Source organism: Apodemus sylvaticus, chromosome 9, assembly GCF_947179515.1.
Source record: "Apodemus sylvaticus chromosome 9, mApoSyl1.1, whole genome shotgun sequence".
Classification (NCBI taxonomy): Eukaryota; Metazoa; Chordata; class Mammalia; order Rodentia; family Muridae; genus Apodemus; species Apodemus sylvaticus.
In genome coordinates, this window is record NC_067480.1 from 90,845,911 (window position 1) to 90,858,486 (window position 12,576).

Below are 12,576 nucleotides of genomic sequence, written 5' to 3' on the forward strand. Positions count from 1 at the left end.
ACGTTCTCCATCAGCCTTTAAAAAGGAATAAAAGATAGTTAAGGACATTTGAATTGGTGGACCATACAGGCACTCTCAAACAGTCTAAGGTGTAAGAATACACACCTCTAGGTGTAAGATTCTGGCAAAGAGATCTAATAAAACAACTTGCATTAACGTTCAATGACTTTGATGTTGGTTTCTTTTCTTTGTCTACACAAATCCAACTTAGTGATCGAATTCCTGGGCAAGGCAGTCCTTGGTGCCTCTTTGAAGAAATTATGTATGAGTCCTCTCTCTGCATGCACAGCTGCCTACCAGAAGAGGGCATCAGATCTCATGAGTCACCAAGTGGTTTCTGGGAATTGAAGTCAGAGCCTCTGGAAGAAATGCAGTGGGACTGGGAAAGCTACATTGTCTCCTAAGAGTTACAAACCTGGAGGCGGGACTGGAAACAGGATATCAATTGCTTCTCTCACATCAAAAGCACCTTAAGGTGTGTTAGACAAGGATTGTCCGATTAAAGCAAACTATTTAAAAGTGCAAGAGCATCTGCCTATCCTAGTGCCAGGGTGACCTGCTATAGTTACAGTTTTTAAATCAAATAGGTTCATGTGTAGTTTTCATTTGCCACATAATTTCAACTAACAGGGCTTAATAGCTGTTCATTTAAGCCTTTTACAGAGCAAATTGTCTTCTAGGAATTCTTGTCAATACTTGTAGTTTCCCGAAGATTAATCTGTTACTGTTCTTTCTAATAAAGATGCAGTTGGGCACATGATTCTTCTGAACCTTGGTTTTGCAGTCTAAACTCTGATCTCTCAGATTATTAACAGTATTAAGAATAAGTGTTTGTGGCAGGCCTTGGTGTTCTATGACAATAATTCCAGAACTGAGGAGGCAAAGGGAGGGGAAGCTTTGTGAGTTTGAGACAAATTTGACCTATGAGATCCAGCCAGCAAGGGACCACCTGACACCTAAGCAAAATACAGGTAGGTTTTTCAAATCATGAGCTGTATCCTATTTAATCACTGTCTCATATTGCCCGCTGTCATGGTCTCTTTAGATGCTTCATTTTCTCCTTTTGAGTAAGAAGGCCTCTTGGACCCTGACTCTGTGCTGCTGCAGGTATCAACCTCCAAGAAACTTTGACCATTTGATTCTGACAGCAGTGTGTGTTTTAAACAGTCAGGATCCATTTCAGGCTCCCTAGTAAGATGTGCTGAGGTGGATCTCAGGTGATGAGGGCCTATCAGGGTGCCAGACTCTTGAAGCTACAGAGGCTGCAACCATGGTGAGGACTGAGCAGGAACCTCACAGAATTCCTTCCATACACAGAGGGTAGTAGACTCAGAGTTTACAGGGAATGAGTCTGAGTTTTAGAGATAATAATGGAACCAGAGAGGGCTTAAGCTTAAATGTCTTGGTTTGTTTGCTTGCTTGTTTGTTTTCAGACAGTATATCTTATGCAGTTCTGTTTGTCCAGAAGCTATGACGACCAGGCTGGCCTGAAACTCACATCTGTCAGCCTCTGCCCCTGGATGCTAGCATTAAAGTTGTGAGCCAGCACACTCAGCCCCTACAGCAGGACTTTAAAAGTCCTATTAAAATTCCAACTTTACCTTGACACTGTTTCACACTCCTCTGGGATCTTACAGAGTGGATCAAAACTGTGTGGTTGAAAAGCCACTGTGTATGCCTTGGATCAAAAAGGGAACTTTGAGTAAAATTGAAAGAAGGAAAGAAAGTAAAAGAAAAGAAAGAGAAAGAAAGATAAAAGGAAAGAGATAGGCCGGGCAGTGGTGGCGCACACCTGTAATCCCAGTACTCTGGGAGGCAGAGGCGGGCGGATTTCTGAGTTCGAGGCCAGCCTGGTCTACAGAGTAAGTTCCAGGACAGCCAGGGCTACACAGAGAAACCCTGTCTCGAGAAAAACCAAATCCCCCCCCCCCAAAAAAAAGGAAAGAGATAAAAGAAAGCAAGTAACAAACAAACACTAAAAACAAAGGCAAAAGAAATAAAATCCTAAGAGATAACAGCTTTAGGCTGATAAAACCTTGACCTTCCCGCTTAAATATAAATATCTCTTCCAAGACTGGTGTGGTGATACATGCCTTTAATCCCATCACTAGGTAGGCAGAGGCAGGTTGTTCTCAGAGTTTCTTGTCAGTCACGTCTACAGAATTGGATCCAGTACAGCCAGGGCTACAAAGAGAAATTTTGCCTCAAAAAAAGAAAACAAAAGAAAACCAAAAAAAAAACAAAAAACAAAAAAACAAAACTCAAATTTCCTGGAAGAAGGATGGAGAGGCACCTATCTATTATCCTAGTTCTGAGAAAACTGGGACAAAAGCATGAATGATGCAGCTCTAGTCTGTGCTATCTAAAGATTTGCAGAGCAGCCTGAGCCGCTGTGAACCCCACCTCCACCCAATCAAACAAATGAGCAAGGAAAAACCCCAAGTCTCCTGTGAAGTTCCTTACATAGGGCTGAGATCATAAAAACTATTCAAAATTAGACAGAATATCCTGAAACAAAGATATGTTTTGCCAACAGCCAGGTATACCCTCCCCACCATTACCTGGCAATAACCAGGTAGGCCTGCTATAAAAATGGCTGCTTGGCCCCTCCCCTCTTTATCTCTCTCTCACCTCTCTCTCTGTCTCTCTGTCTCTCTGTCTCTCTGTCTCTCTCTCTCTCCCTCTCTCCCTCTCTCCCTTGCTCTCCCAGCTTCTCTCTTGCCCCTCTTGGGCTCTCCTCCCTTCCCCCCTCTCTCCATATGGTCATGGCCAGCCTCTGCCTTTCTACTCTCTCCCTCTCTCACAGGTTCTGGACTGGCACCAAACAAACAAAAACCACAAAAACAGGAACAACAACAACAACAACAAAAATCAAAATTAACAAAAAAATGAAAGAAGATTATGTCTTATTGTTGGCCATAGTGGGAAGTTGACAATTAGCTGTTGCTGCTCAGGAAGGAAGGCGGCCGGCCTGCTGGCGGATAGCCAGGCCTATCTAGTGAAATCTTCTTTAAAGTAAATGAACAAACAATCATGCAGGAAATAAAAACCCAAATCATGAGAATCTCCAAAATTACCAAAAGGCACCTGAGGCAATTATGTTCTCTTCTGCCATCACCACAATAATACAATGAAGGCAGCTTTCCTTGATACACTCCTGTAGTTCCTAGCTTTCTGTCAGCTCCTGTCTGGAATGGGAGCGAATTGGGGTGGTGGTGCACACCTTTAATCTGAGCACCTGGAGAGATCAAAGCAGCCTGGTCTAGTTAAGGGAGTGTCTGGGCAGCCTGGGCTACAGTGAGATCTGCCTTAAGGGGAAAGGTGTGGAGAGGAATCCTGGATCTTCCTGCTCCAGCTCCTCCACCCCTCACCAGCCTTCAAGGACTTCTCTAGTCCAGGGTCTGCAGATCTCCAGAATTTTAGACATTATAAAGAGGAGAACTTTAGGTCCTTGGGTATTCAAGTGAAGATTAAACATATCATCCAATAGCAATCACAGGGAGTGTTTAAATGCGTGTTGAGGGGAGGAGGTAGAGACTTTAGGACCTCCTCTCTGAGGTGGGTCAAAGCAGGCCCTTGGCAGTGAGTACAGGTATAAAGCTCCTGAGACTGGAACTGCCTTTGCACTGAGCACCCTGCTGCCTGCAAACTCTCTGTTCAAATCAAGTGGGAGCCCACAGGAGGCAGGAATGAGGGACCTACGAAGGCAACCCTGGTGGAATGTGCCAGATTACTTCCACAGCCCACTGGTGTTTTACATGGAAGAGGACCAGGAAGACTACATATTTGGTAGGTGGACCTCGCCTTCATCTTAATTTCTTTCTATCATCTGTCTACCTTAGGCCACAGACTGCTTACCCACCCCACCCCCAACCAAGTGCTGGAGTTTGACATATACTGTTACCTCTTCTGTGAACAGGCCCTGATGATGAATACCTTCGCACCCTGGAGGTCCACACCAACACCCTCATTCAGCTGGAGCGATGGTTCACACCTTCAGGCCAAACCCTAGTCTCTGTGGTGGGACCATTTATGGCAAGGCTGTGGGTGATGAACCTGATCAGGAAACTGGGGAGTCAGAATACTTTTGAGCAGACTCAAGGTAGGCATCCTTGACAGGATTATGGTGGAGTCCTTGGTGCCCCTTTGAAGAAAGTATGTATGAGTCTTCTCTCTGCATGTACAGCTGCCTGCCAGAAGAGGGCATCAGATCTCATGAGTCACCAAGTGGTTTCTGGGAATTGAAGTCAGGGCCTCTGGAAGAAATGCAGTACTTTGATGCCTCTTTAGGAATAGCTGTATTGCACCCTACATCCTGAAGGGCCTCTGAGTTATCTAGTAAAGCAGATTTTACCCCAGAGTGCAGTGAAGACAGTCGTACAATTTTATGTGATGAAGACTGTGAGGCTATGGGAAGGTAGGAATGAATAACTTGGGGGGACCTTGGTAGGATGATTTTTTTTCCACTAGAATGTCTTCCTGAAAGTCTTCTTCCTCTCACATCCTTCCTCAGGCCAGAAGATGCTACTGCAGACCCGGAGCCATCCTCTGACAGAGCAAGACCTGGAGTTTCATCCAGAATCAGGGAGCCGGCTTTGGTTTACTAGAATGAGTGATCCCACTTCTGTGGAAGTTTCTTGTTACTTAAGGTTTCCTTTGACAGTTGTTTGGTTTTTTTCAGTTTCTGTGTGAATTCTTCCATAACTTCAGAGATCTCCTTTGGTAATTGCTCTGAAAAGCAGCCAATGGCAGCCGAGTAGAGCTTCTCTATCAGCCTTTGAAAAGGGATAAAAAGATAGTTAAGGAAGTTTGAACCAGTGGACCGTACTAGCACTCTCAAACAGTGTAAGGTGTGAGAATTCTGGCAAATTCTAGGTGTAAGATTCTGGCAAAGAGATCTAATAAAGCAATATGCATTAACGTTCAATGACTTCGATGTTGGTTTCTTTTCTTTGTCTACACTAATCCAACCTAGTGATTGAATTCCTGGGCAAGTGAGTCTCCAAGTGTGGAAAGGCTACATTGTCTCCCTAGACTTATAGACCAGAAGGGGGACTGGAAACAAGATATAAATTGTTTCTCTCACATCAAACGCACCTTAGGCTGCCTCAGACAAGGACTGTTCGATTAAAGCAAATTGTATGTGAAAGTGCAGGAAGGGCCTGGCTGGCCCCTGCCAGGGGGACCAGCCATAGTGACACACTTTAAATCAAACAGGTTCATGGGTAGTTTTCACTTGCCACATGATTTAACTAACAGGATTTAATAGCTGTTCATTTGAGCCCTTTACAGAGCAAATTGTCTTCTAGGAATTCTTGCTGATACTTGTAGTTTCCTGAAGATTAATCTGTTACTGTTTTTCCTAATAAAGATGCAGTTGGGTGCATGATTCTGAGCCTTGATTTTGCAGTCTAGGCTCTGATCTCTTAGATTATTAATAGTATTAGGAGTAAGTGTTTGTGGCAGGCCCTAGTGCTCTGACTCTATTTCCAGGACTAAGGAGGCAAAGAGAGGGGTAACTTTGTGAGTTTGAGACAATTTTTACCTATATAATGAGATCCAGGCCAGCAAGGGACCACACGGCACCTAAATAAAGATAAGTAGGTTTTTCAAATCATGAGCTGTATCCTATTTAAGCACTGTCTCATATTGCCCACAGTCATGGTCTCTTTAGATGCTTCATTATCTCCTTTTGAGTAAGAAGGCCTCATGGACCCTGACTCTGCTGCGCAGGTATCAATCTCCAAGAAACTTTGATAATTTGATTCTGACAGCAGTGTGTGTTTTAAACAGTCAGGATCCATTTCAGGCTCCCTAGTAAGATGTCCTGAGGTGGATCTTAGATGATCAGGGCCTATCAGGGTGCCAGACTCTTGAAGGCTGCAACCATGGTGAGGACTAAGCAGGAACCTCTCAGAATTCCTTCCATACACAGGGGGTAGTAGTCTCAGAGTTTAGAGAGAATAAGTTTGAGTTTTGTAGATTAATAATGGAACCAGAGAGGGCTAAACATGTATTTGTTTGTTTGTTTGTTTCAGACAGTGTATCCCATGCAATTCTGGTTGTCCTGAAGCCATGAAGACCACGCTGGCCTGTAGTAACATATACATCTGTCAGTCTTTTCCCCTGGGTGCTGGGATTAAAGTTGTGAGCCACCACACTCAGCCACTAGAGTGAAAATTTAAAATTCTATTATCATTCCAACTTTACCTTGACAGTGTCTTATGGTCCTGGCAACCTCTGTGATGTTACACAATCTATCAAAACCGTTGTAATGTGGTTGAAAGGCCTGAGAGCTCACTGTGCATGCCTTAGGAGCTTCAGAAAGTAAGAAATGCATAAAAGCTACAGAGGCTGCAACCATGGAGCTTGACTATTTAAAACACACACTGCTGTCAGATCAAAGAGGGAACTTCATAGGAAAAGAAAAAAGAAAGATAGAAGGAAAGAAAAAAGAAAGTAAGAAATGCATATAAGACAGGGAAAAAAAGGAAAAACAACAAAAACAAATGCAAAAGGAATAAAAATTTGAGTTAACAGCTGTTTGTCGGGGTAGTGGTGGGGCAAACCTTTAATCCCAGGTAGAGGTGGGCAGATTTCTGAGTTTGAGGCCAGCCTGGTCTACAGAGTGAGTTCCAGGATAGCCAGGGCTACATAGAGAACTCCTGTGTCGAAAATCAAAAACAAAAACAAAAACAAAACAAAAACCCAAAGAACAAAAAAACAAAACAAAAAACAAAACAAAAAAGAAAAAAGAAAAGCCAAAGCCAATCTGTTAGGCTGATAAGAAAATGTCAGTCTGTTGATCTTTCTTCTTAAATATAAATCTCTCTTCAAAGACAGGTGTAGTTGCCCACACCTTTAATCCCAGCACTAGTGAGGCAGAGGCAGGTGAATCTCTTAGTTTCTGGCCAGCTTCACCTACAGAGTGAGGATCCAGGACAGCCCAGGCTACACAGAGAAAGCATGCCTTGAATAAATAAAAAAAACAAAAAACAACCCCCCCCCCCAAAAAAAAAAACAAACCAAAGAAGATAATGTCTTATTGCTGGCCATGGTGACAAGTTGACATTTAGCCTTAGAAACTCAGGAAGGAAGGTGGCATGCTTGAGTATAGCCTAGCCTACTTAGTGAAACCTTGATTAGAACAAAAAGAACAAACAACCAAGCAATCACCCAAACAAAACCCCCAAATCACAAGAATCCCAGGAATTACCAAAGGCAATTGTGTTTCTCTTCAGGAGGGCACAGCAATGATACAATGAAGGCAGCTTTCCTTGATACACTCCTGTAGTTCCTAGCTTTCTGTCAGCTCCTGAAAGGAATTAGGAGCTTGTTGGGGTGGTGGTGCACACCTTTAATCTCAGCACCTGGAGAGATCAAGGCAGCCTGGTCTACTTAAGGGAGTGTCTGGGCAGCCTGGGCTACAGTGAGATCTGCCTTAAGAGGGGAAGGTGTGGAGAGGAATCCTGGATCTTCCTGCTCCAGCTCCTCCATCCCTCACCAGCCTTCACGGACTTCTCTAGTCCAGGGTCTGCAGATCTCCAGAATTTTAGATATTATAAAGAGGAAAGTGAAGATTAAACATATCATCCAATAGCAATCACAGGGAGTGTTTAAATGCGTGTTGAGGGGAGGAGGTAGAGACTTTAGGACCTCCTCTCTGAGGCGGGTCAAAGCAGGCCCTTGGCAGTGAGTACAGGTATAAAGCTCCTGAGACTGGAACTGCCTTTGCATTGAGCAACCTGCTGCCTGCAAACTCTCTGTTCAAAGCAAGTGGGAGCCCACAGGAGACAGGAATGGGTGACCCAGGCAGGCAACCCTGGTGGAATGTACCAGATTACTTCCACAGCCCACTGGTGTTTTACATGGACGAGGACCAGGAAGACTTCATATTTGGTAGGTGGACCTCGCCTTCATCTTAATTTCTTTCTTTCATCTGTCTATCTTAGGCCACAGACTGCTTACCCACCCCACCCCCAACCAAGTGCTGGAGTTTGACATGTACTGTTACCTCTTCTGTGAACAGGCCCTGATGATGAATACCTTCGCACCCTGGAGGTCCACACCAACACCCTCATTCAGCTGGAGAGATGGATCACACCCACAGACCAAACCCAAGTCACTGTGGTGGGACCATTTACGGCAAGGCTGTGGGTGATGAACCTGATCAGGAAACTAGGGAGTGAGAACAGTGTTCATCAGACTGAAGGTAGGCATCCTTGACAGGGTTAGGTAGAGTCCTTGTTGCCTTTTTGTTTGAAGATTTATTTACTTCATGTGTATGAGTCCTCTATGTGCATGTACAGCTGCCTGCCAGAAGAGGGCATCAGATCTTAGGAGCCACCAAGTGGTTGCTGGGAATTGAAGTCAGATTCTGTAGAAGAAATCCAGTGCTTTGATGCCCCTTTAGGAATAGCTGTATAGCACCCTACAACCTGAAGGGCCTCTGAGTTATCTGGTAAACCAGATGTTACCTAGAGTGTAGCAAAGACAGGGAGGGTAAAGATTCATACAGGTTTAAGGGATGAAGTCAGTGATGTAGTGGGATATTAGGAGTGGATTATATGGAGGGACCTGGTGAGATGATTTCTTTCCCTGCAATGTCCTCCTGAAAGTCTGTTTTTCTTACCTTCCCTTCTCAGGAAAGATGATGCTACTCCACATCCGGAGATATCCTCTGACAGAGCAAGACCTGCAGATTTATCTAGTATCAGAGAGTGGTTTGGTTCCTACTGAATGACTGTATTTCTATGGTTGTTCCTAGATATTTCAGCTTTTCTTTCACAGTTGTCTAGTTTATAGGGTTTCTGTTAGAATTCTTTGTCTTCATAAGTTCACAGATCTCCTTTTGGAAACTACTTTGGGAAATCAGTCAGTGGGGGAGGAGGAGGAGGTTCTTTCTCAGTCTTTGAAAAAACAAGTGAAAAATAGTTAAGGAAGTTTGACTTGGTGGACCGTACTAGCAATCTCAAATCTCAGGCAGTGTGAGATCACACACGTCTAGGTGTAAGATTCCGGCAAAGAGATCTAATAAAATACAGTGCTGTGCCCTGTTTCTTTCTCTACACTAATCCAAACTAGCAGGGGAATTTCTGGACAAGGCAGTCTCCAAAGTTTGAGAAGGCTACGTTGTCTCGTAACAGTTACAATCTGGGAGGTTGGACTAGAAACAGGATATACACTGCTTCTCTAACATCTAAACCCCCTCTGCCATGTTAGACCAGGATACTCTGACGAAAGCACAGTGTATGTAAAAGTGGATGAGGGAGTGGCTGTACTGCTCCCTTTCCCCAGCCAACTTCAGGTTTCAGAGAACAGCCCCTCACTGGTTTTGAGCTGTCTTATTGGGAAGGGTTAGGGTTGATATAATACAGCTGTGGAGATAATTGGCTGTTAGCACTTGGGCAGAAGAGTGGGGAACTCAGGGCTCAAGGATAACCGTGGGGGAGATAAGTGGAAAGGGAATCATCACCTGTGTTTTGGAGTTTAGCAAGGCAAAGGGGTAGGTGTACGTCAATGAGGTACAAGTTTATCCTACGCTGAAAACCATGGATTATAGGATACTTTAGGCTCAGGAAACAAACTTATTCTTGGAAAGTATGGAGCCCTAATAACAATGAATGACATGTGTTTCCTGTTTTGGTCTCTCAGCCACTCTCTGAGTGAAAACATTGGTTCTGCAGAGAACTTCTCAGGAGGCTTAAGGTTATCCTAGTCTTAAAATGCAGGCCAGTGAGAGGAGAGGAGATTCAGGGTTCTGATGCAGACATGTTTGAAGTGGGCAGGGAGGCCAGCTGTCTGAGCATAACTTTGAGCCTCCAGCACTGTCCCTGAAGCCTGAAGTTGTGTGTGGGGGGTGCGGAGGGGGGTTAAAACATGCTTTCTGGGATCCGCGATTAAGTTAACAGTCAGGGGTACTGGAATTCCTTAAAAGGTTTCTCTTCACGGGACTCTTCAGCCACTTTTGTCTTACCAGGACACCATTTCCCTGTTCTAGGAGAGGGGACAGTAACCTGAGCAGAGATTTAACATGGGGGAGTGTCCTGAGATGGTTGATTTAGACTGGTCTGAAGCTACCAATGTCATTATCTACTTTCCGTGGTCAATAAAGAAAGAATTTGATTCGTTTCAGAATAGAAACTGAAACAAACCCACTCCATCTTTTTTTTGTTGTTGTTGGTTGGTTGGTTGGTTTCTTTCTGCCTTTGAAACTTTAAAGTTGTTTTATTTATCTTAGTTTTACTTGCATTGGTGTTTTACCTGTATGTATGTCTGTACACTTGTAGATGTAAGATTTTGGCAAATTGATCTAATAAAACATGTTGCACTAACGTGCTGCAATCCTTTGATGTTGGTCTCTTTTCTTTGTCTACACTAATACAAACTAGTGGTCAAATTTCTTTTTATTTTCTTATTATCATTATTATTTGTTTTTTGAGGCAGGGTTTCTCTGTGTAGCCCTAGCTGTCCTGGAACTCCCCATACACACCAGACTGGCCTCAAATCAGAAATCCTCCTGCCTCTACCTCACAAGTGCTGGGATTAAAAGTGTGTACCACCACTACCCTGCTTTTTTTTTTTTTTTTTTTTTTTTTTTTAATGGTCAAATTTCTATGCAAGGCAGTCTCCAAAGTCTGACAAGGCTATATTGTCTCCCTAGAGTTACAAACCGGGAGGTAGGACTGGAAACAAGATATAAATTGTTTCTCTCACATCAAAAGCACCTTAGGCTATGTTAGACAAGGGCTGTCTGATTAAAGCAAATTGTATGTGAAAGTGTAGGAAGGGCCTGGCTAGACTCCTGCCAGGGGGACTTGCCATAGTGACACATCTTAAATCAAACAGGTTCATGGGTAGTTTTCACTTGCCACATGATTTAACTAACAGGATTTAATAGCTGTTCATTTAAGCCCTTTACAGAGCAAATTGTCTTCTAGGAATTCTTGCTGATACTTGTAGCTTCCTGAAGATTAACCTGTTACTGTTTTTCCTAATAAAGATGCAGTTGGGTGCATGATTCTGAGCCTTGGTTTTGCAGTCTAGGCTCTGATCTCTTAGCTAATTAATAGTATTAAGAATAAGTGCTTGTGGCAGGGCCTGATTCTCTGACTCTAATTCTAGGACTAAGGAGGCAAAGGGATGGAGAGATTTGTGAGTTTGAGAAAAATTTTGATCTATATACTGAAATCTAGGACAGCAAGGGACCACATGACACCCAAGCAAAAGACAAGTAGGTTTTTCAAACCATGAGCTGTATCCTATTTAAGCACTGTCTCATATTGCCCGCAGTCATGGTCTCTTTAGATGCTTCATTTTCTCCTTTTGAGTAAGAAGGCCTCATGGACCCTGACTCTGCTGCTGCAGGTATCAATCTCCAAGAAACTTTGACCATTTGATTCTGACAGCAGTGTGTGTTTTAACCAGTCAGGATCCATTTCAGGCTCCCTAGTAAGATGTGCTGAGGCTGATCTCAGGTGATTAGAGCCTATCAGGGTGCCAGCCTCTTGAAGCTACAGAGGCTGAAACCCTGGTGAGGACTGAGTGGGAACCTCTCAGAATTCCTTCCATACACAGAGGGTAGTAGTCTCAGAGTTTACAGGGAATGAGTCTGAGTTTTGTAGATTAGTAGGGGAACCAGAATGGTTAGGCATAAATTTTGTTTCTTTTCAGACAACATATCCCTATGCAATTCTGGTTGTCCAGAAGCTATGAAGACCAGGCTCTCCAGGCTGTTACAGAGATCTCTCAGCCTCTGCTCTTGGGTTTAAAGTTGTGAGCCACCACCCTCAGCCACTAAGGTAGGAATTTAAAAGTCCTATTATCATTCCAACATTACCCAGACACTGTTTCACACTCCTGGGAGCGTCTGTGATGTTACAGAGTGTATTAAAACCTCGTGGTAAAAAAGCCTGAGAGCTCACCTTACATGCCTTGAATCCAAAAGGGAACTTTGAAGGAAAAGAAAAAGGACAGAAAAGAAAAAAGAAAAAAGGGAGCAAGAAAAACAACAAGCGAAAACATCAAAAGCAAAGGCAAAAGATACAAAATTTAAGAGCTATTAGCTATAAGGCAGATAAGAAAATGTCATTTTGTTGATCTTTCCTCTTAAATATAAATATCTCATCAAAGAGAGGTGTGGTTTCCCACACCTTTAATCCCAGCACTGGGGAAACAGAGGCAGGTGAATCTCTTGAGTTACAGGGCAGTCTCATCTGCAGAATGAGGTCCAGGACAGCCAGGACTACACAGAGAAAGCATGCCTTGAACAAACAAAATGACAACAACAACAACAACAACAAAACACACAGAAAGGCCCAAAGAAGATAATGTCTTATTGCTGGCCATGACAAGTTGACATTTAGCTGCGTGACAAGTTGACCTTTAGCCTTAGAAGCTCAGGAAGGAAGGTGGCATGCTTGAGTATAGCCTAGCCTATTTAGTGAAACCTTAATTAGAGCAAAAAGAACAAACAAACGAGCAATCACCCAAACAAAACCCCCAAATCACAAGAATCTCAGGAATTACCAAAGGCAATTGTGTTTCTCTTCAGGAGGGCACTGCAATGATACAATG

The 12,576-nt window shown here is 43.5% G+C and overlaps 2 protein-coding genes across 2 annotated transcripts; both read left to right on the forward strand.

Annotated features, from left to right (window-relative positions):
* Window positions 1-3,689: 3,689 nt before the first annotated feature.
* Window positions 3,690-4,692, forward strand: LOC127691968 (KH homology domain-containing protein 1B-like). The gene is made up of 3 exons (XM_052191862.1): window positions 3,690-3,789; window positions 3,920-4,102; window positions 4,514-4,692. The coding sequence occupies exons 1-3, from the start codon at window positions 3,690-3,692 to the stop codon at window positions 4,690-4,692; spliced, it is 462 nt and encodes a 153-aa protein (XP_052047822.1).
* A 3,107-nt stretch (window positions 4,693-7,799) lies between these two features.
* LOC127691969 (KH homology domain-containing protein 1B-like) lies at window positions 7,800-8,743 on the forward strand. The gene is made up of 3 exons (XM_052191864.1): window positions 7,800-7,899; window positions 8,030-8,212; window positions 8,646-8,743. The coding sequence occupies exons 1-3, from the start codon at window positions 7,800-7,802 to the stop codon at window positions 8,741-8,743; spliced, it is 381 nt and encodes a 126-aa protein (XP_052047824.1).
* The last annotated feature ends 3,833 nt before the right edge of the window (window positions 8,744-12,576 follow it).